We start from the raw sequence: 22,826 nt of genomic DNA on the forward strand, positions 1-22,826 counted from the left end.
TTAACCCTTAACTATAGGCTCGTATCAGAACAGAATAAAAATTTGAACCCTACTCCAATCCCTTGAAGTTGCATGAAGAAGCAGGTAACTCAGATACACTCATGCCTCACCTGTTCCCTACCTCCAATCTCCTTTCCCCACACCTAAGACCACCTTGCTTCCTTATCCCATAAGTATCTCAAGCCCCTTGCCTCTGGGGAGGTGGATTTGATATCATCACTTGGCTGCCTTGCAACCTCGGCATCTAAGCATTTGGCTTGCTGCATGACAAATAAGCCTGGTTCCAAACACCATGAGTCCCTAAGCCTTAAGGCAGGGAAGCTTCTATAAAACACATCCTGCTGAAATAACTCCCAGAGACAGTTAGGATTAACCATGTGACAAAGTCCAGAAAACAAGGGCTCTGTGCTCGCAGTGGGAAGACAAGCGTCCCTGCGGAGCCTGCCACACACCTCCCACCACTCACTCAGGGCTGCTGACTGCAGCGGCCTCCTGGCTTTGCTCTCACCACCCCAAACTGTGCTTTAATGTGCTTACAGAAAAACGGCCTGTTGAAGTAAAAGCAGCACGGGCTGTCTGTCATATACTCTGCCGCCAGAACGGGCCCTCACCCAACCGTGCTGGTGCCCTGATCTCAGACTTCCAGCTCCAGAACTGTGAGAAATACACTTTTATTGTTTATAAGCCAACTAAAATACCCAACTGGTGTTTTGTTATAGCAGCCCAGATGGATTAAAACAATCAGCAACGGTGTTTAGGAAAAACTGGAATTTTCAATGAAAAAGAAAAAAAAAGCTCATTTACAATAGCACCTCAATACTTTTAAGTCTGGACCACGACCCTCTGACCCTGACACTAAATCCTGACCCTGGCCCTGGCCTGACCCCAACGCCAACCCTGAACCCTCATCCTCGCCCCCTGCTGCCCCACAAGATATGATGCCATTACTCAATATCTTTTACTTAACATTTTGACGATAGGGGGAAATCGTGCCAAAAAACTAAACCAGACTCTCTCCAGACGCCTATGCTCTCATGTAGCCACTCCGTCTATTCCAACTTCCTGTGTTTAATCACATATCACGCCTCCCCTAGGTGTGCTAGAATGGTACAGACTTCAGCAATAATGCAAACGGTGAAAGAAAGTACAGGATTGTAATTTTTTTTTTTTTTTTTTTTTTTGCGGTACGTGGGCCTCTCACTGTTGTGGCCTCTCCCGTTGCGGAGCACAGGCTCCGGACGCGCAGGCTCAGCGGCCATGGCTCACGGGCCCAGCCGCTCCGCGGCATGTGGGATCTTCCCGGACCGGGGCGCGAACCCGTGTCACCTGCATCGGCAGGCGGACTCTCAACCACTGCGCCACCAGGGAAGCCCTGATTCTAATTTTTTAAAGTTTATTTTAAAACATTTTTGAAAACAAAATGTAGCCAAGAATTTTAATTCCACACAGGAAACAGAAGCAATGCCAAGAAGGCTAAAGCGTCGTAACTACCTTTATTGGTACCTTTATTGGTACCTTTACTGGTATCTGTTGTATATCAGTTCATTAAAACCTTTGTTTCATATTCCTTGCATTAATCCCCTCCAGATGGGCAAAAATATTTTTAAATACACAGCTGATTTCTACATTATATACTTAATATTTATAAATTTGTTATTTGTTTTGCACATGTCTATGGCTGTACTACTTTCAAGACGAAAGTCACATATAAAAATACAGACTAATCAAAACATAAGAGTCAGCCACTGTCTAGAATGTGGTTTACAATATAGAGCTTGCAGACAACACAGACTATATATATAATTCATCTGTTTGAAAACAGAAAGTAGTGTCTCAGACTGACTCTGGAGAAAGGTGCTGACACACAGGGAAACTCACTGATGATTCTCCTTTATGTTTATTAGATCAATACCAAATTATTTCACATATATTATATTCAATATCTATATATATATATATCTTGTAACCAAATTCTGGTTTAAAAGTCACAAACCAACATGTAAATACAAAATACAAAATGTTAGGAAAGGTTTAACATATATAGAAACATAAACATAAATATAAGAAACACAGGTTAATTTCAACTTCAGTTTTCCTTTCTGATGCAGACACGAGTACCTTGTGTAAGAAACGGTCTCCAGGCCACCTCCACGTGTAGACCTCAGCATTTCCTGAGAGTGTGAAGTCAACCCCTCCTCCAGGAGACTCTCGCCCTTTTGAGACATTCCCCCCTTGCACCTTATGTTTGTCAGACTGTGTTTACAGAAATCAGATGACTGGATGAAAACTCTACAGGACAGTCAAGGACAGACGAGAAGACGAGATGCAGAGCGGGAGCCCCTTCCTTCTCCAGTGCACCTGCTGCGGGCAGCCCTCCAGGAAGGCTTGACCTCCTCCCCTGGACCACAGACTTACTTTTCTCTGTAATAAAGCAGGTAGTACTTCAGGGGATCTGGCAGAGGGAGGTTCAGGACCTTCTCACGCAGGAAGTTCACCGGGGGCTCAGGCTTGGTGTCCGGCGGGGTTGTCACCTCTTCTTCTTGCCGCTCGTCTTCCAGGTCTCTGCAGCTGGTGTCATCAGAGGGGTTGGAGATCTGACTGGCAAACACCTCTTTGTCCAAAAAGACAATCGTTTCCATTCGGCGGCGGTGAACTCTCCTCCGTTTAAACCTGGGAGTGTTCTTCAGTCTGTTCCCGTTTTTGTTCACAGCTTCCTGGTGGATGACCTTCTTAATGGTGCCCCGGATGGCAATGCGCGCCAGGTCCTGGAGGCTGCGAACCGCCAGGGGTGCTGTGCAGACAGCGAGACCGTCAGCCTCACCCTCGTGACACCACAAGGTCTAGACACCTGAGAAAATTCTAACCACATTTTCATTTACTGGCGTATTTACAAACACATTACAAGAATAGGACAGTGCTGTAGGCAAATGTTAATTATACTCTAATTTGCATTCATATGGTATTTTTCCAAAGATATTTTCAAATGCACTGACCTTTAAATCAGATAAGAAAAGGAAGCAGTACTGCTTGGCTAATCAATCAATGGAAGAATAAGAACCAGGGTTACAGCGTTTGGTTCTTTGACAACCGGCTTCATTTCCCTATTTGCCGTGTTCAGTGATGCATTGTCTCATCCAGTAAAAATACAGTGACCACATGGCTCTACAATTCTTTTATCTGTTTTTATATTTTCACAGTATTTCAGAAATTTAAGAATTTGTTCCTTTTTTATTAAAGTAGAGAAAAAGCAGTTCCAAAACATTTTTAAGAACGAAAGTCCCAAAGCACATCAAGGAAAAATAAAATCTGGTAATTAAAGCTCAATTTAGGCAAATGTGTAGGCAATACACACATGGCAATATAAGGGCTCTTCTGAGGGGAAGAGAATCACTAGGGGCCATGTGTTTAAATGCATGACACTGAAAGTCAGCACCACTTCTTACCCCCCTGAACCTAACTTCTCCAAAAAGTAACAACCCAAACTATCCGGAGGGCTCCTCTGTTGCCCACATCTCTTACCAGAATCACAGAGGCCCGAGCAGAACCTGCTCAGCGCCCAATGCCCTGGAGGCGCCCCCGGCTCGCAGCACCCTCCTCCCCTTTGTCAGGACACTGCACTCGCGCGGCCCTGACACCCCGACTCGGCCGAGCAGGAGGTGGCGGCAGCACTCCTCCCCCGCCACTCCACTTGCTGTCGCCCCCTTCTCAGACCTCCCAAGGGCCAGCTCTGGCCTCTCCAGCTCACCCTGAGGTGCCATCGGTGGGGGCCGCCTCATCCCCTGGCCTCCTCCTCTTCCACCCAGCCCGGCGAGCTCCTCTCCGCTTATCCTATTAGTCCTTGGTTTGACATCCATCCCGTGGGCTTCAAATAACACAGGGCAGCCAAAGGCTCCCCAGGTTCTAACCCAGTCCTGCTGGGGTCAGGGCCTCCTGCAGACCCGCCTCCATAACATGCCAGCCACCTCAGGCCCACCTCCTCCCTCAGACAGGCCCTACACGCCTCCTGAGCCCCTGCCACTGTAGAGCCCCATGTCTTAGCTTCAGTCTTTATCTCTTGCCCAGAAAATCCCAGCGGCCTCTTGACCAGCTCAGCCTGCAGTCTGGTCACTCACCCGTCCATCCGAGAGCTGACCCCATCCCCTGTGCAGCACACGACCACATCCTCACGGCCTCCGTGTGCACTGCCCTCATCAACGTGACTCTACTCGTCTAAGAACCTCTGGTCCGGGAGACAAGATCACAAGTTCCCTTCAGGAGCCCTAAATAGCATCGACATTGTTCACTGTGCCACGTTTGCTTTGAAGCCTCAAAACCCACATCTCGGGGTACCCTCCACATCTTCATGATTCTTACCCAGGCATGATCAACACACTTGTCATAGATCCCACCTGTGACCTCACCTTCTGAAACTCTGCAGGGGCTCTGGAAGGCGGTGCCCTCCCCACCCACGGGCAGTGCCTGCCTACCCATTCCGGTGGGATTTTCAGGGAGCACACATTTGACAAATTCACCCTCCCCTGACCACCAGGGAATCCAGAATACAGAGGTGCCACATCTTCTATTTAGAGTTTTTTGAGCGGGGGGGGGGTTGTTTTTTATTTTTTGGCTGCGTTGGGTCTTCGTTGCTGCGCGCGGGCTTTCTCTAGTTGCGGCGAGCGGAGGCTACTCTTCATTGCAGTGCTCAGGATTCTCATCGCGGTGGCTTCTCTTATTACAGAGCACGGGCTCTAGGTGCGTGGGCTTCAGTAGTTGTGGCACATGGGCTCCGTAGTTGTGGCTCGAGGGCTCTAGAGCGCAGGCTCAGTAGTTGTGGCGCACGGGCTTAGTTGCTCCGCGGCATGTGGGATCTTCCCGGGCCAGGGCTCGAACCTGTGTCCTCTGCACTGGCAGGTGGATTCTTAACCACTGTGCCACCAGGGAAGTCCCCACATCTTCTATTTAAAACATGGGACGGACTCTACCACCTACATGATAAACTCGGGTCTAACCCACCTGCCCACCTCACGTTCCCACGACCCCCACTCTGGCGAGCTCCTCTCCGCTTACGCCTATTAGTCCTTGGTTTGACATCCATCCCGTGGCTTCAAATAACACAGGGCAGCCAAACGCTGCTAACCCTAACCCTAACCCTGACCCTGACCCTGACCCTGACCCTGACCCTGACCCTGACCCTAACCCTAACCCTAACCCGGACGTCCCCGGCATACGTGCCCCGCACACCAGCGACGTCCAGCTCACGGCCAGTGTGCCTCTGCTCACGCTTCTCTTCCCTTCTCTTTCTTTCTAGGGGTTCCTTTTCATCCTTGAATAGCAAGCACAAACATCCTAAAATAACCCGAAATAGGCTAAACGTAGACTATAATTTTTTGAGTGACTTTTTAAACATCACTTGTAAAACTTTAAAGGCTTCAATGGGTGGAAAAGTGTTCTTTAACATTAAAAGGTTTCTTATGAATTTTATTTCTCTTCAAATTCTAACGACAGTGAAAAGATCTAAACAGTAAGCAAGAATCTTCATACTCACGTAACTGGACAAGTCTTGATTCTCCTGACTCCGACTGGCAGGGCTGGATGAGTGGAGCAAAAGACACAGCCAGAATCTTTTTGGTTTCCCAGGCGGAAGGACCCGTCCGAGTTATCTTAGTCAACTATCCCAAAGACAAAACGAGAAGATTCAAAAGGTCTGACTACTGGTAGTGTCGATTTAAATATAATCATTCCTATACACAACCTGAAAAAACACAGACACTAATAATGAAAAACCCTGACAATACGGGCCTGCAATGTGCCCATAATGCGATGTGGCAAGAATTACACATAACTTAATGATATTCTTGCAAATATACTCAAGCTTCTAGTACAGAAAATATATCTAACAGGGAAAGAAGTTAACGGGTGACAAGAGGAAACAATCAGAGAAGGAATGTGGGGATTCTGATGAGACAACCTTCTTGGACTCTACAGAAAAAGTCCGTGTGGCGGGGGAAACGTAAGGAGATGGGGCGATTCTCAAGTACAAGTCGTTAGAGACCCTCACAACCAGCTGTGATGCTTCAGCCTAGACGGAGTCCCTGGCTGTGGTTTCTGGAGGGTGGGAACTGGAAAGAGATCATCTCGCCCCCACTGAACAGCAGCAGGAACCTCTCGAAGGCAAATGGCCTGATTGCTTCAACAAATAAATTGCAAGAAAGAAGGAAAACTTGGAGATTAACAACACCGAAGAGATAATCCACCAAGTGCAGGGCACAGCCCTAAATGGGGTCCCATTCAAGTAAGCTGTTCAGCCTGGTTTTGAGACAATCAGGAAAACCTGAACGCTAGCTGGACGTTTCAAGATATTAAGGAATTACCATTAACTTTTTTAGGTTGATAACGGTTTTGTTATGAAGTTTTAAAACACAGAGCCCTTATCTTTTGCAGATACAAACTGAAATATTGAAGAATATTTTTTTTTTTTTATTAAGGACGTTCACTACCGTCTTTACGTAACAGTAAATAACAATAAAAACGACATACAACCTAATGTCTGATTATAGGAGCCAGATAATTAACTGGTCAATGGTTCAGCCGGCTACCACATAAGCACTAAAAAACGATGATGTGGAATATTAAGTAACTTAAAATCATATTCACAAACTCTGTTAAGTAAAACACCTTAGTGTACAATAACCTTTTTGAAAGGATACAAACTAAGAGGAGAGGGCTACAAGAATCACACGCTAACAGTCATTAGGGACTGTGAATAGCTTTTCTTAATGTTCACATCTTCTGGATTTTCTAAAATAAATAATTACTTTTCAAACAAAATGAATTGAATGCTAATATTTTAAAACTGAAGAAAATTTCACCAAAACGCACAATCTCCTAACATTTGTCATTTCTGTTTTTCCTAGTTGTTTGGGACGGATAGGTTGCTCATTTATGGCAATCTGTTTTCCCAATGAAACACAGTATCTAAAACATACAGAAACATGCATAGCCAAGTAGACCTGGACAAGATTCCCACTCAGCAAGGGATTCTGTACAGTACCCGCCACCATGGAATTTAACAATTAGACTAGCTACCAAAATAGAATTACTCTAATATTTTTTTATGTGTACTGTAATTCCAATACTAGAAAAAGCATAAAAGAATAGCTAAGGGGGGGCGGGGGGAGGAGGGGGAGAGGACAGAAAAGACGAGGAGGGAGGAGAGAGAGGGCGGCAGGTCAGCCTTGCAGTGCAGGCTCTGGGATGCCCGCCTGAGTCAGGACCTGCCCCGCCTTGGCTGCCTCTGCGGCCTGTCTCATCCTCAGTGAAATGGAGGGCATTGTTACAAGAGTTACGAAGGAAAGTGCACGTCAGACCCCCGGAACCGACGCTGGCAGGCAGCTAAGTGTGCAAAATCGTGGGTTACGTGGGGACCTGACCTTCTCTTCCAGCGGCATGACCAGGACGCCCCCGACTTTGAGGAGGCTCTTCATGTACCCCTCGTGCTGCTTCTGCACGCCTGCCCCGCAGTACACCCGGTCATACTGAGAGCAGCCTGGAGAGATCTCCAGGCAATTGCCAGTGACGAAGGAGGGCTCGCAGAAGTCAAACCTGAAGCAAACAATGTTTTCCACAACTAAATATATCACATCAGAACAAGCCTACATAGTAAATCTACACTAAACACGGGTATGTTTTCATTGCACAATCCCACAGCAACATAGCAAGATCAGAGGCAGAAGCTGGACCCCAGACTTCAGGAAGAATTACGCTAGTAATAAGCAGAACCCTAGAAATTCCAAACCAAATATTGTGAAAGTCAATATCATAGGCGCAATCCAAGCTTAAATCACCCAAGCTCCAAGCATCACTACTGGCTATTTTTATTATCTTATTTTATTATCTTATTCAAGATCTACTAACCGAGTAAAAAGAGGGAAAATTATATTTGGTTTTTCTAAAAATTTTAATCCCTAAAATAAGAACTTTAACGCTTTGTTTTAAAATGCAAGAGCTAGCTACATGGTGCCATTTAAAGACAAATGTGGGACTTCCCTGGTGGTCCAGTGGTTAAGATTCCGTGCTCCCAACGCAGGGGACCCGGGTTTGATCCCTGGTCAGGGAACTAAGGTCCCACATACTGCAACTAAGCCCATGCACCACAACTAGAGAAGCCCGCACGCCACAACTAGAAAGCCTGCACAGCCAAAATAAATAAATAAATTTAAAATAAAAAAATAAAGACAAATGCAACAATTCCATTTTGCAAACAAGTAGGTGATAAAATGTTGTCTCTACTGGAAACACGAAAATTGGGAAAAATGAACATTCTATTTGTTCTCTTATACTGGTGAGAAATTACCTTCAGGTATCATAATTAAAAAACTTGGACTGCCCTGGTGGCACAGTGGTTAAGAATCCATCTGCCAACGCAGGGGACACGTGTTCGAGCCCTGGTCTGGGAAGATCTCACATGCCGCGGAGCAACTAAGCCCGTGCACCACAACTACTGAGCCTGCGCCCTAAAGCCCATGTGCCACAACTACTGAGCCAGCATGTCACAACTTCTGAGCCCACATGCCACACCTTCTGAAGCCGTGCGCCTAGAGCCCGTGCTCCACAACAAGAGAAGCCACCACAGTGAGAAGCCCGCACACCGCAACGAAGAGTAGCCCCTGCTCACCGCACCTAGAGAAAGCCTGTGCACAGCAACGAAGACCCAACGCAGCCATAAATAAATAAATTTGTAAAGAAAATAAAAATTAATAAATAAATAAAAAACGTAAGGCCCTTAAGAACACAAAATATTTTAAGAATAATTAGAACAGATACACACATATCCCTGACTCTCCTGCCACAGTTTAATCATGTTTCCCGGAACACGAAGAGTAATAAACTGATTTCTTTCCATTTAATCCAAAGTTTAAGTTATAACTGACACCCAGAACCACAGACAGATTTGATCTTACTTGTCGAAGCTGTCACTTGTCCTGATGAAAAAGTCCAGCTTCTGCTTCGCATACTCTGTCACATCTGAATGGAGTTCCACCCCGTGGTTCACACCAAAAGGACCTAAAAGGTTTCAGGATAAGAAAACATGTAGAATTAGGGCAAGAACCCCTATTCTTTATTTCTGTTTCATAGACTACAACACATTTGATTTGGCATGTATAATTACAGAAATACACGTTATTGGGCCTAAATCACCCAGCCCAATATTTAAATATGCAGGCTGGCCTCTGCTCACCACATCACCAATACTCTTTCCCACAGCTTCCTAAAGCCTGGATCTCCCTGTCCTCAAACTTCTACGGAATCATTTGAAAATGTAAAAAAGCCAAGGCCTGTAACCAAGAGTTCAAAGTGCCACTAATGAATTAAAGAAGAAGCATGTATTTGCAAATGAAAGTGGACACAGGCCTGTTTTCCATCAAAGGTCTCCCCAAACACTCAGATGTGGTGTTTAATTCTCACAAAATAGGTTTTAATCATCATTAAAATAAAACTATAATTCCAAAATCAAAATGAAACTTTTTTAATCAAAAGAAATTTATCAGTAACTGGAAATAAAGCTGTGAGAAAAGTTGGGAGCCCACTTGATGAAAGCGCTTCCTCCACATACAAACGCCTCTGGGTTAAATCTCGGTGAGAACTATTGACACAAACAGCTTCGTTAAATCTCTGTGTTGTAAGAATCCATTTGTATGAAGGTCGGACTTCCCTGGTGGCGCAGTGGTTAAGAATCCGCCTGCCAACACAGGGGACACAGGTTCGAGCCCTGGTCCGGGAAGATCCCATGTGTCGCAGAGCAACTAAGCCCGTGTGCCACAGCTGCTGAGCCTGCGCTCTAGAGCCCGCAAGCCACAACTACTGAGCCCACGTGCCACAACTACTGAAGCCCATGCGCCTAGAGCCCGTACTCTGCAACAAGAGAAGCCACCGCAATGAGAAGCCCACGCACCGCAATGAAGAGTAGCCCCCGCTCACCACAACTAGAGAAAGCCACGTGCAGCAACGAAGACCCAATACAGCCAAAAAATTTTTTTAAATAAAAAATAAAAATAGGGCTTCCCTGGTGGCACAGTGGTTGGGAGTCCGCCTGCCAGTGCAGGGTACACAGCTTCGAGCCCTGGTCCGGGAGGATTCCCACATGCCGCGGAGCAGCTGGGCCCGTGTGCCACGGCTGCTGAGCCTGCGCTCTGGAGCCCGCGAGCCACGGGTGCTGAGCTCGCCTGCCGCAACTGCTGGGGCCCGCGCGCCTGGAGCCCGTGCTCCGCAGCAGGACAGGCCACCGCAGTGAGAGGCCCGCGCACCGCAATGAGGAGCGGCCCCCGCTCGCCGCAGCTGGAGAGGGCCCTCGCGCAGTGGCGAAGACGCAATGCAGCCAAAAATAAATTTTTTTAAAAATGCAAAAAAGAAATTAAAAAATAAATTAAATTGAATTAAATTAAAATAAAAACATTTGTATGAACGTCAAAACAGGTAACGCTCATCTGTGTGACGGAGGTGAGCATCTTCCCCCTTCTGGAGGGGTGGGGTCCTGCTATGGGGCGGTGGCCATGAGGACTTCTGGGGCACAGACTCTACTCTGCATCTTGTTCTGGGTGATGCTTACGTGGAGGTGGATGTAAAAACTCACCAAGTTCCACGCTTCACACTTGTTACTTTGCTACGGGTAAGTTATACCTCAATTTAAAAAAATCTGCATGTGAAAATGAACAGGGCACATAGGGTTTTATTTAAAAGACATACAGGGACTTCCCTGGTGGTCCAGTGGTTAAGACTTTGCCTTCCAATGCAGGGGGTGCGGGTTCGATTCCTAGTTGGGGAGCTAAGATCCCACACGCCTCGGGGCCAAGAAACCAAAACATAAAACAGAAGCAATTCTGTAACAAGTTCAATAAAGACTTTAAAAATGGTCCACATCAAAAACATCTTATAAAAAAATAAATAAAAGACATACATATAAAGTCACAGTGCAGCATTCAACCCTACAGTCCAACAGAAATCCTGGTAAATGCAACCCTCTGTGCGCCCACAGCTTTGCACTCTGCCACTTGGTTCATCTGGCCCCTTCCTGGTGCAGCAGCCTGGCCCCAGGCCCAGGCCTCCCTGCCTCTGCTGGATGACTCACGCGCTCTCCTTTCTCAACACCTGTCACGTACAGAGCTGCTGCTGTAACACTCTCTCATCAAAACACAGCCTACGGGCATCCTTGGTGGCTCAGTCGGTAAGAATCCGCCTGCCAATGCAGGGGACACGGGTTCGAGCCCTGGTCCAGGAAGATCCCACATACCGCAGAGCAACTAAGCCCGTGCGCCACAACTACTGAGCCTGTGCTCTAAAGCTCGCGAGCCACAACTACTTAGCCCACGTGCCACACCTACTGAAGTCCACTCACCTAGAGTCCACACTCTGCAACAAGATAAGCCACCGCAATGAGAAGTCTGCACACCGCAACAAAGGGTAGCCCTCGCTCACTGCAACTAGAGAAAGCCGTGCGCAGCAAGAATAAATAAAAATTAAATAAATAAATAAATAACCCAACGCTGCCAAAAATAAATTAAATAAATAAATAAAATATCATTAAAAAAAGAATAAACATAGTTATAAAAAGAAAAACCACAGCCTACTTGAGAAGTCACATTTCCAGTGTTTATATCACATCCACATTATTCCGTTTCCATCCCCGCTGCTCTCTTGGTCACTTGCCAGAGACCAAGAAAACTGGCCTTTTTTCCCCCTCTCATCACGTTCTCATCAGCCCCTCACCTTTGTTAGGCACTTATTGAGGACACACCTCCTATTCCCAAGAAGCTTCACACCAGACTAAAAACACATATCCCCTGACCCACCCCAATAAAAAGAGAACTAAAAGCAGAGGGAGTACAGGGGGTGGTCAAGATGGTGGCACCAAAGACACAACACTGAAACTAGTCCCACAAGGCCCCCCAAGCAGAGCATCACACGACATCACACGACACTTTCAGGTTAAGCTGACAAGTGCTGCGTCCTCCCCACCACCAACTGGGACCTCAAGAAGGGAGCGCCCTCAGCAAAGGGGTGGAGCCACAGAATGAGCACAGGAATGTGGCAGAAGGGCTGCGGTCAGAGAATAAGAACCCCTAAGTCAAATGAAACACTTCAAGCCTCACATCTGCAGGCACTGGGAGGCCAGCAAGGTTTTCACCTCTGCAGTGATCTGCACGAAGCACCGTCACGGCTGAATGAACCAGACAGGGAGGCCCAGGACACACAGCATCCAGACAGTGAAAACGGTGCAGTGCGCGCAGCTTTCTCCCTGCAGATCCAAGATGGCTACCCGTGAATGCAAACTCTCAAGTTACCTCCTTCAAATACATCAAAGCACCACGCAGTGTCCACTGCAGCCGAAAACACAGCTTTCCTTCCTTCAGAACTCTCCTCCCCTAATAACTAGTGAGATTCCCAAGAAAGAGGGGACTCAGAAAAGACAAACAGCAACATCAGTTGTAAGCCATTTCTTTGTAACTTCTACACAACATCAAGTGCAGCAGGTCAGCTGAGGTTTACTTTAAGTCACCTTTTCCTGAGCATTTCAGTTCTTTTCAACAGCATTTCTAATCTAACCAGTTTGATAACCTGACCACCTTATCCTTAGCTCCTCCAATTTTTCAGCTCCAACAGAGGGAATTACAATTCACTAATTCCAGAATGATGAATAACCCTGGCTCCCTTTGCAAAGCAGTTTCAATCCAAGTTAAGTTCAAAAAGCATTTAGCTTAAAAAAAAAAAATTCACATTTAATAATCTGAGGGTAGCAATTTATAGCCTAAAGTCAGATGATCAGAATCTCAAAACTTCAGCAAATTCTAAAGTATATGAACTTATAAAGAAACCAAAAGTTTCATTCCATATCCACAAAAAGCAACTGTTACTGCTAAGATTTTCTTAAGTGCCTGTATCAACCGCAAAGAAACAATATTGTGATGGACCACTAATGATTTAAACATGACTTTAAAGCCGTTATTACTTGAAATCGCCAATATTCGGAATCTTACACTGACCCGGTAACGATGTTAAGATACTTAAGCCGAAAGCTTTGATATTTAGCAAACCTGGGAAAACAGGCTAAATGGCTTCAAATGAGATAACTTGTGAAATCCTTCCCATCCCTGGAATATATTTAAAAATAAACAACTTACAAGTATTAACTTTTTTAGTATTAAAACAACAAAAACAAAAACTGCTTGGAAGAACTTTAACTTCCAGGGGACTTTAAAGTTAACTATTCCCTGTTTAGAGACCATGACAGGGCAGGCTGAGTGACTGTATTAATCGAGAAATGACCATACGGTCCAGATTTATACAATGTCTAGGTCCTCCGTTGTCCAAAAGGAGGGTGTGCCGATCAGATGTTGGAGGTGCAGGCTGGGGGGACAGGAAAGCTTCAGAAGGACGCTTCTGTTCCTTATGGCGATTTCTCGATTAATACAATCACCCCCCACCCAGGGGCTGTGTGCACACCACGACGGCCTGGAAGGCCGAGGGCAGTTACAACTCGGTCTCCACAAAAGGACACGCTGCCGGCAGGCTCTCCCTCCTACGTGGGACAGAGCCAGACTCACCGAGGATGAGCCCCACCATGGAGCTGAGGTAGCCGGTGCCGCTGCCCAGGTTCAGGAAGGAAAGGCCAGGCTGCAGGTCCAGGGCCTCCATCACCTCCGAGTAGATGCACGGAGCGGAGAGGTGGATGTTACCGTGCTTCCACGCCAAGTCCTTGTACGCGTTCTCCTTAAACTCCTCGAGGTAATAGTCGGCGCGGTCAACAGCTCGGAAGGCCTGCTCCACCAGCTCGGAGCGGATGTACTGCGCCGCCTTCAGATGGTCTATCAGCTCATCGTTGTCTTCACCAGCACTCACCGCACCTCCCATCTTCGGGACCGCGCTTACGGAAAGCTGCCGCTTTACGATTTTTAAAAGGGCAATTCATACTAAAGGTTAGAGCGGAGCAATAGAAGTTCTAAACACATACCAATTTCAGATTCTGAATTCTGAAAGTAATACAGATGGAATATATTTAGTCATCACCCACCGCTCCCACCTTACCCTCCTCCACTCCCAAGAATGCCAGATTCAAAAAAAAAAAAGTTAAATTTGAAATTCAATTATATCCATCCAAAAATGAGTTTGTAATTTATAGTATGGACTGAATACAGATGAACATGCAATACCTAAAACATAGCTGACGACTTAAAAACATCATTAAAGTATGAATTCAAAACTTTACTAAAAGTCATCATTCTAGAAGGTCAAGCATTTAGGATTAAAATCATCTTGAATATACACCAATCTCTTTTTTTTTTTTTTCCCTTGGTCGGGTCTTAGTTGCGGCATGTGGGCTCTTTCACTGCGGCATGCAGGCTTCTCTCTAGTTGTGGCATGTGGGTTTTCTCTCTCTAGTTGTGGCGCGCAGGCTCCAGGGCACGTGGGCTCTGTAGTTTGCAGCACTCAGGCTCTCTAGTTGAGGCACACGAGCTCAGTGGTTATGGTGCCGGGCTTAGTTGCCCTGCTGCATGTGGCATCTTAGTTCCCCGACCAGGGATCAAACCTGCGTCCCTTGTATTGTAAGGCAGATTCTTTACCACTGGACCACCAGGGAAATCCCGAATATGTATCTATCTTAACAGGTATATATCCACATATGGAAAAATCATTGAATGTAAACATAAAAAGAGAGCAGATATGTCTACTAGAAAATCATTCTAATATCAACCTCTTTGAATATTTCAAGTGCTGTAGATCCTTTTTATGTACATAAATCTTCAAAAGCAAAAAAAAAAATTTTTTTTTAATTCAGGTCAACAAATAATAAAAAGTTATTCATTGTTCATTTGAAATTCAAATTTACCTGCTGTCTTATATTTTATCCAGCAACTCCACATCCCACATGCACATAAACACCAAGTCAAGCAGTCCATTCAAGCTCCGATCTGGACGTTCTGATGTACAAACTTCAGGCAAAAACAACACCCACAAAACCCTCTTCCCCACGAAACATACTGTGACACACACCTCACTGTGACGAACACAGCACCCGTCTCAAGGCTACAGCTTAGGAGCAAGAGAAGCTGCTACTAGAACTCCCTCAACTCCTCGAAGTATCAATACCTACTACACAACCTTTCCAGCTCGTCAACAACGGAAAGTACATTTCCGCTCTCCTCCCAACCGCCTTCAAGAAGACAAAGCAACAGCACGTGCTCCCCTCTGAGCCGGCTACCAGAACACCGCGTACCCTCCTCTAGTTCACAGCGAAAATGCTCCTTCACCTGTAGAGGTTTTACTCTTCCTAAACAACTCCAATTTTATACTTACCCTAGGGACTTTTACTTCAAATAAAATGGTAATGTTTACAAAACATCTGATACAAATTGCTGGGAAAAAAGAAAACAGCACTGACTTCCCGGTGGTCCAGCGGGTCAGACTCTGCGCTCCCAACGCAGGGGGCCCGGGTTTGATCCCTGGTCGGGGAACTGGATCCCACATACATGCCACAACTAAGAGTCCGCATGCCACAACTAAGAGTTCCAAACACACACACCCCACACACAAAACTGGCAGTTGTGGTGGGAGAGATTTCCCCAGGAATGAAAGCCACCGACCACACAGACTAATCTTCAGCTTCTCACAAGGACACAAAATGTGTGAAAGGTGGGACTTTTAATACAAACGCTCTTCTATGTTATGGCTGGAACAGTTCATCTTCATCGTCAAGATTTTAAAGCTGAAGACTTCCCTGGTGGCGCAGTGATTAAGAATCCGCCTGCCAACGCAGGGGACGTGGGTTCGACCCCTGAGCCGGGAAGATCCCACATGACGCAGAGCAACTAAGCAACTACCGAGCCTGCGAGCCACAACTACTGAGCCCATTTGCTGCAACTACTGAAGCCCGCGCGCCCTAGGGCCCACGCTCCACAACAAGAGAAGCCACCGCAATGAGAAGCCCGTGCACCACAACGAAGAGTAGCCCCCACTCGCCGCAACTAGAGAAAGCCCACGTGCAGCAACGAAGACCCAACACAGCCAAAAATAAAAAAATTTTATTTAATTTAAAAAATAAAAATATATAAAATAAATTAAAGACTTTAGAGCTGAATATTAGACTTCCAAATCACTAGGATCTTCCAATTATTAGATTCTCACCCCCACTCTAAATTGTTTCAGAGCCCTTCCTGGTTACACTCCACGGCCAGTTAACTTAGCCAGATGGGATAAAGTGCTAATGAGGTCAAGTTTAATCCTGGGTGAGCCACTTAGTTCTGAGGCTAAGGCCTATAGCCCTAGTCTTGGACAGTCATCTTAAAATTGGGGTCACCAGTAAAAAGTTGGGTCATGTTTGCTTGCTTTAGGGAAATGTCTGGCACCCACACATCCTCCAGGACGGACCTGAAAGCCACCTCTTCACCCAGAAGCCCGCAAAGTATAATGTTCTATCCTCAGAAAGCAAACATGGAGTATATGTTGGGTATGTTTCATTGTCTACTAAGTATTTATCCCTTATTTTCAACTTTGCCTCACTTTGAAAGTTTATTCCACGTGCAAAGGCTAGGTTTTTAGTAAAACTAGCAACTAACTACAACCTTTTTATAGGCACCACCTGCCCGTCACGACCTCATTTTGGCTTTACGACATTATTAGGCATATTGGGACTGAGAAGTTATTCTCGTGGTCACACACCAGTGCGAAAGGACAGGGCTGCCATTCAACCCCGGGCCTATGTTCTTTACCCCACACCAAATACAGCTTTAAAAAATCCTCAAGGGAGCAAAATTCTTTACCAATGAACACACTGGTAATCTCTACCCAAAATGACAGACGAAATAACTACGTGGTAACCCTATCTGCTGCCACTGGTAGGCTGCACGTGATAACCTGTAGGATCTGATATTTACTATTAACTTTCCCTGGCAATCTAACACTCCCTCACACTGGAAACAATCACTGCTTATTACTGACCACGAATGTGATCAGTCCTAACGCCACCAAAAACACCAGCAACAGGTTAAGAGATGTCCTTGCCAAACCAAATCTGGACCTACAAGCCACTCAAATTCAATTTTTCAAAGTAATGGCAAGTCATTTTTCGGATGCTGCACTCGACTATACTTTGCAACCCTGAATTCACCGCTCCGCAGTAACCGGGCACCACCCAACAAGAAAGCCTTACTCTAATGCTGCTTCTTCCAAAACCAGCCGTAAGGGCACAGGGAGGAGACAGCGCTCAGCCATCTGGAGCAGGACCAGGCATCGGAAGGTCTCAGGTGGACAATCGAGGAGGCTGTGACAGTGGCCAGGCTAACGGAGCATGCAGCTCTGATACCCGGGGCCAAGATTCAAGTCGACGCTGGGTTTATCAGGCTACTTATTAAGGGCAACATGGACAAAGTAATTCAGCTGGAAGATGAGCTGGGGAGAAGGAACCAAAACCACACCTCCTGCCGCAGGAATAATGGAAGAAATGGAGACTTCTTTCATTTTGAAAACCAAAACTCTTACAAGGAATGCAGAGGGATTTTTTTCCCCCAAGTACTCGAAAGGCTACCATATACACACTATACATGAATGAGCCTGATAAAAGCCAGGCCAGTGGAACACGTGTTGGATGGAGATAATTTCTACTAAACACACAAAAAAATGCTTTCTAAAACTGGAACTGAAAACATTGACACGTTGTCAGAACGAGGAGTCTCTCCCCGCCAGGGATGTCCCGCGCCAAGTACAAGCAGGGAGGGGGCCCAGGCGCTGGTCTCAGGGGCCGAAACCCACCATCTCCAAGGGCCCCTCCCACCCTAGCGTATGGCTCTATTTCCCCCCAGCAGAGCCACAAGTTCGGACTTGTTTATACAGGGACCTGCCGGTCTACCCAACACTGAGAATGCAGTTGTTTACTTCAGCCCCTCCTTGGTCAAAAAGAACGAAGAAAACGTTGACAAGCACATTGAGCAAAGGGGGGAAATAAAGGACTTCTCTGATGTGCAAACATCAACTCGGGAGACACAGGCCCTCGCAAACACAAACAAAACACACGAACCAAAGCCCGGCGAGCTCTCCTTTCCCAACGGAAGGCGTCTTTCAGGTCTTGCCTGAAGCTAAGTCCCCAAGGCTTGAAGGGCCAATACTTCCTTAACAGACTCTGTCACCTTCGGAAAAGGTACAACCTGTTTCAAACCTTGGTAACTCTCCACTTGCCGTGCTAACTGCAAATGTTTCCTACTTAGTAAGTCAGGAACGAGCTACGCGTCTGGAGAGTTAAGTCAACCCAAGGGGTGTAAGCAATGCGCACCTGGAGAGACCTCGGGAACCCCCGGAACGCTGGAGGGCGGACCCCCGGGGAGGGGGGAGGGGCGACGGGAGACGCCTGGGACGCGGAGGGGTGTTTATGCTTGGGGGTGGGGAACGAGAGGACAGCGGAAGAGGACAGGAAGACTGGGAGAAGAGAGGGCGGCCCTGGGGGAGGGTCCGGGAGCCCGGGACCACGGGAAGGGGAGGGGTGGAGAGGAGGGAGAGAGGGGGAGGGGGCCGAGGGGCCGCACCGCCCCCCATACCCCGCTGCAGGCCGGGCCGAGGGCGGCGGCGGCGGCGGCGGCTCAGTACCTCCTGGCTCGGCGGGCCCGCGGAATCGGCCGCTGGGCCGCACCTGCAGCTCTTCTGGCGCCCCTCGCCAGTCCGCCTCCCACTACGCAGCCCCGACCTCCGCCGCCGTAAACATCCACCGCCCCACTGCGCCTGCGCGCCCGAACGCCCTACTGCGCGTGCGCCTGGGTCCAGCGTTTAAAGGGGCAACGGCGCAGCGGAGGGCCCCATCCAGACGTCCCGGCCGGCCACGCGCTCCGCTGGGAGGCGGAAGTCAAAGGGCAGCCGCAGGTGAGCGTTAACTCTTCCGCGCCCCACCGCGAGCCAGGACTCAGCTGTGACCACGACAGGCAGGGCTCACTCCTTGGAAGTGACCTTCCAGGAGGGGACCGACCGGTGAGGAAGAAATGAAAACACAGGGGATGGACAGCAACTGGCGGCGGCGGTGGCTACTGTGGCTTGGATGACACGGAAGGGACATTCCAGCGAAGATCTGCAGGACCGGAAGGATCCAGCTGTGCCAAGAGAGGGTCCAATGGCTGCAGGCCAGGGAGAGCTGAAGTGGGCAGGAGCCCCTACCATGCCCACCCCTGCGAGGGGTCCACACAGCCCCGGCTTGCACACCCACCCTCACTGGCTTCACCGCCGCCTCCCACGCCGCATCCTGATCAGCCCTTCCTGTCATTCTGCGTCTCAGAAGTGGCCTGCCCCTGCATCCTGGCCCACTGGCAGGTCCTCGGTGTTACTTCCCCGGCCACCCACCGACGCGGGGGGGCCTTCTGCCCTGATGCCACACATCCCTTGTGGGCCACCTGCCCGGCCTACCCAGTAAACTTTGTGAAATCTGCCCGAAACTCACATAGGTTTTCCAGCTGAGTCTTGAGCAGCAGGACCCTTTCTTTAGACACAGTCCTATAAGGGAGCCCTTATACTTAACAGGTGCAAGCACTGCTGCCTGGGTCCCTCCTGCCCCCACATTCCTCCCCAGACTTGAGCTGCACTTGGGGGCATGGTTTTCACCACTTTCCACGTTCCAGGGAAGGCTTGCTTCTCTTGGTGGTCCACAGCCCCGAATCAGTGGCCCTGTGGTTGCCGCCAACCTAGTGACGGTCACACTGGCTCTCAGAGCCCTTCCTACCTGATTGCCTGTGATAGTCTGTGACTGTTTCAAATTACAGACGCCCTGGAGCCATCCTTGACCCTCTCCCTGCTGTGAGGGGATATGCCCTCCATCCACCCCACCCTGCCTAGGCCTTGCTTCCCTCCTCTCTATGCGGCCAGGCTGTAGCCTCGCATCTCACCACCCCTCCCTCTGCTCTGCGGAGTGGTCTTCCTAATATAAATAATAGACAACATACCATCAGTACTGGTCTTTGTAGAGCATCATGCTAAGCACTTTACAGAGATTATTTCCTTGGAGTAGATATTAGCATGCTCTCCAGGAAGAAGGGCAGCCCTGACCATGGGAGTTGGCCTGGGCTCACGGCAAGGTTGTCCTGCTGGACACAGACATCTGGCAGAAAAGCTGCACTGTGACAAAGGCCACATCTTAACTCTGTCCAGGTAGAAGCCAAAACCAGGTCTCTGTGCCACCAGCATGCCCTCTCCCAGCCCACAGCAGTGAGGCCTGCTCCTGCCTCAGCATAGCTGAGCCTCCCTCTGCCCTGCCCCTCACAGGTATCACTCATTTAGATACCCCTGCTTCCTGACAGCATCCAGCCCATGCAGAATTTGTCCGTCTGTAAAAGAGATGTCAGTGCCCTGCCAAGGCCACCAGACATACTGTAGTTGGATGAGCTGGGATTATTCCTTGTCCCAGGGAGTGGGGGGTCACACCATGGGGAGCTGTGGGGTGTCTCTAACAGGTATTGGGAAAGCTCACTGAAAGATGTAGGCTTGGGTTGGGTGATTTGTGGGCCACTCATGGTTGATGTATCTGGAGGAGGGGTCCCCAGGCACAGGGGTGGTCATGCATAGGCCCGAGGCAGGAGCACACCCGAGGCTGGAGCCACATGCGGGGTTGTGTTGTCATCTTCAAAGAACAGTACTAGGACTTCCCTTTGTTCAGGTAGCCCTTTTTTTAAGGTGTTTTTTTTGTGTGTGTGGTAATATATAGATAACATGAAATTTACCATTTTAACCATTTTTAAGTGAACAGTTCAGTGGCATCAAGTACATTCTAATTGTTGTGCAACCATCACCACTATCGATCTCCAGAATTTTTTCATAATTCCAAACTGAAACTCTGTACTAAGAAACTCTGAAGCTCTGACCAAGATGCAGTGACCGGAGTTGGACTTGCCCCCATTCGTGAAACAACAAAGAAATGGACAAAATACGTGATGCAATAGTTCTCGGGACACTAAACATTGTGCAGCAAAGCTCAGTGACTCCTGAGAGATGAAGAACCAATGCACTGAGCCCTGCAATTGCCCCCATCTTACCACTGTGAGAATCTCCAGGCTGCAGTGCAGAGAAAGGGAACCCAAGCAGAGCCAGAAGGACTCCCTGAGTCGAGGAGATAAAACTGAGAATTCAGGGAAGCCAAGGCAGCTAGGGGCCACAGCTGGTGAGGAGAAGGCGACATTGAGAAGGAACTTGGGGATCTGCAGGGGACCCCCCCACACACACCAAAGCTTCAGCAGAGAACTGATCAGCGCATGCATGTCAGTAAACAACCCAAGTCTGGGCGAAGAACCGCCCAGAAGGATTCGAGGCAACGCCCCGCACCGTAACAAGGCAGGAAGTAGTACGGGCTCCCACCAGCCAGACTGGAAAACCTCTTGGTTCACTGGACATTGGTTAGAGGACGGATGTCCCCTGCATCGGCAGGCAGACTCTCAACCACTGCACCACCAGGGAAGCCCAAGAATATTTTTAAGAACACAAAATATCCAACCCTCAACAAGGTAAAATTCACAGTGTCTGGCACCCAATCTAAAATTGTCAGGTACACAAAGGGGGAAAATACAACTCATAATGAGGAGAAAAATCAAGCAATTGAAACTGGCCCAGAGCTGACACAGATCTTAGTATCAGTAGACAAAGACACTAACACGGGTGCTATAATGAATATCAAGTACTGAAAACAGTTAAGTAGAGACATAGAGGTTACAATAAAAGACTCAAATATAGCTTCTAGAAATGAAAATTATAATGTCTGAGTTGAAAACTCTGCAGATATTATTAGCAGCAGATTGGACATTGCTGCAGGAAGGTTTGAAGAGGTAGCAATAGGAACTGTCCCAAATAAGACATGGAGAGAAAGGAGAATAAAAAGTTAACAGCCTCAATGACAACTGTGGGACAACCTCAAGTGACCTAATATACATGTAATTAGTGTCCCAGAAAGAAGGAAAGACAGGTTGGGAGGGAAAAAATTATTTGAAAAAACAAAGGCTGAAAATTTTCCAAATTTGATGAAAACTACAAACCTCAATGTACCTCCAGCTCAGAAACATGAAGGAAACTACACCAAGGTGTAACACAATCGAGTTGCTCAACCAGTGATAAAGAGAAAAAACTTAAACACCCAGAGAAAAAAAGACACATTATGTACAAAGGAATAAAAATAAGGCTGACAGCAGATCTCCTGATGGAAACAATACAAGCAAGAAGACAGTGAAGTAACATATTTAAAATACTAAAAGGAAGAACAAAACCCTGCCACCCTAGAATTCTAGCTTTCAAAAACAAAGGGGAGGGGCTTCCCCAGTGGTGCAATGGATAAGAATCCGCCTGCCAATGCAGGGGACACAGGTTTGATCCCTGCTCTGGGAAGATCCCACATGCCACGGAGCAGCTAAGCCCGTGCACCACAACTACTGAGCCCACATGCTGCAACCACTGAAGCCCACACGCCTAGAGCCCATGCTCTGCAACAAGAGAAGCCACGACAAGTAGAAGCCTGCGCACCGCAAGGAAGAGTAGCCCCCACTCGCCACAACTAGAGAAAGCCCGCGTGCAGCGACGAAGACCCAACGCAGCCAAAAATAAGTAAATTCAAAAACAAAGGGGAGAAGAGTGTAGTGTAAGTGCCTGGCGTGAAGCTTTGATTACCGAGGCATCCATGTCAGATGACATGGCTCGTGAATAAACATATCACCAGCTGTATGACACGACAACTAGCAAAACAATCAGGTAGGGAATTCCCCTCCCGCCTTGCATGGAGTGTTCCCATTTCAGAAAACCCTGGGAGACCTAGAAAACTGAGCACCTGAATGACCCTGCCTACACCCTAA

General features: G+C 47.7%; 1 protein-coding gene across 3 annotated transcripts; it reads right to left on the minus strand.

The window, feature by feature from the left end:
* Positions 1-1,878: 1,878 nt before the first annotated feature.
* Positions 1,879-18,704, minus strand: LOC111186661 (protein-L-isoaspartate O-methyltransferase domain-containing protein 2). 3 transcript variants are annotated; one of them, XM_022597464.2, is made up of 7 exons: positions 18,607-18,686; positions 18,296-18,370; positions 13,578-13,914; positions 8,940-9,042; positions 7,410-7,581; positions 5,525-5,648; positions 1,879-2,791 (listed from the first exon to the last, which is right to left on the minus strand). In XM_022597464.2, exons 3-7 carry the CDS (start codon positions 13,882-13,884, stop codon positions 2,412-2,414), a joined length of 1,086 nt encoding a protein of 361 aa, XP_022453172.2. In that variant the 5' UTR covers positions 13,885-13,914; positions 18,296-18,370; positions 18,607-18,686; the 3' UTR covers positions 1,879-2,411. The 3 variants fall into 3 exon arrangements, with proteins under 3 accessions (XP_022453172.2, XP_022453170.2, XP_022453171.2); XM_022597462.2 differs by lacking the exon at positions 18,296-18,370 and having other exon boundaries at positions 18,607-18,704; XM_022597463.3 differs by lacking the exons at positions 18,296-18,370; positions 18,607-18,686 and adding an exon at positions 14,861-18,225.
* Between the last annotated feature and the right edge of the window lie 4,122 nt (positions 18,705-22,826).

This window comes from Delphinapterus leucas, unplaced genomic scaffold (genome assembly GCF_059928025.1).
Source record: "Delphinapterus leucas isolate spDelLeu-1000000601 "Yukka" unplaced genomic scaffold, BTC_Dleu_Yukka2 spDelLeu_asBTCV2_sq82, whole genome shotgun sequence".
Lineage (NCBI taxonomy): Eukaryota > Metazoa > Chordata > Mammalia > Artiodactyla > Monodontidae > Delphinapterus > Delphinapterus leucas.

What these genes read in the sequence shown, in the direction of transcription:
- LOC111186661 (XM_022597462.2), bottom strand. Translation starts at nt 13,884, where the DNA reads ATGGGAGGTGCGGTGAGTGCTGGTGAAGACAACGATGAGCTGATAGAC. An exon ending in ACAAGTGACAGCTTCGACAA is followed by an intron (nt 7,582 to 8,939) that starts GTAAGATCAAAT and finishes TGTTTGCTTCAG; the next exon opens with GTTTGACTTCTGCGAGCCCT. An exon ending in TCATGCCGCTGGAAGAGAAG is followed by an intron (nt 5,649 to 7,409) that starts GTCAGGTCCCCA and finishes TCTTTGGGATAG; the next exon opens with TTGACTAAGATAACTCGGAC.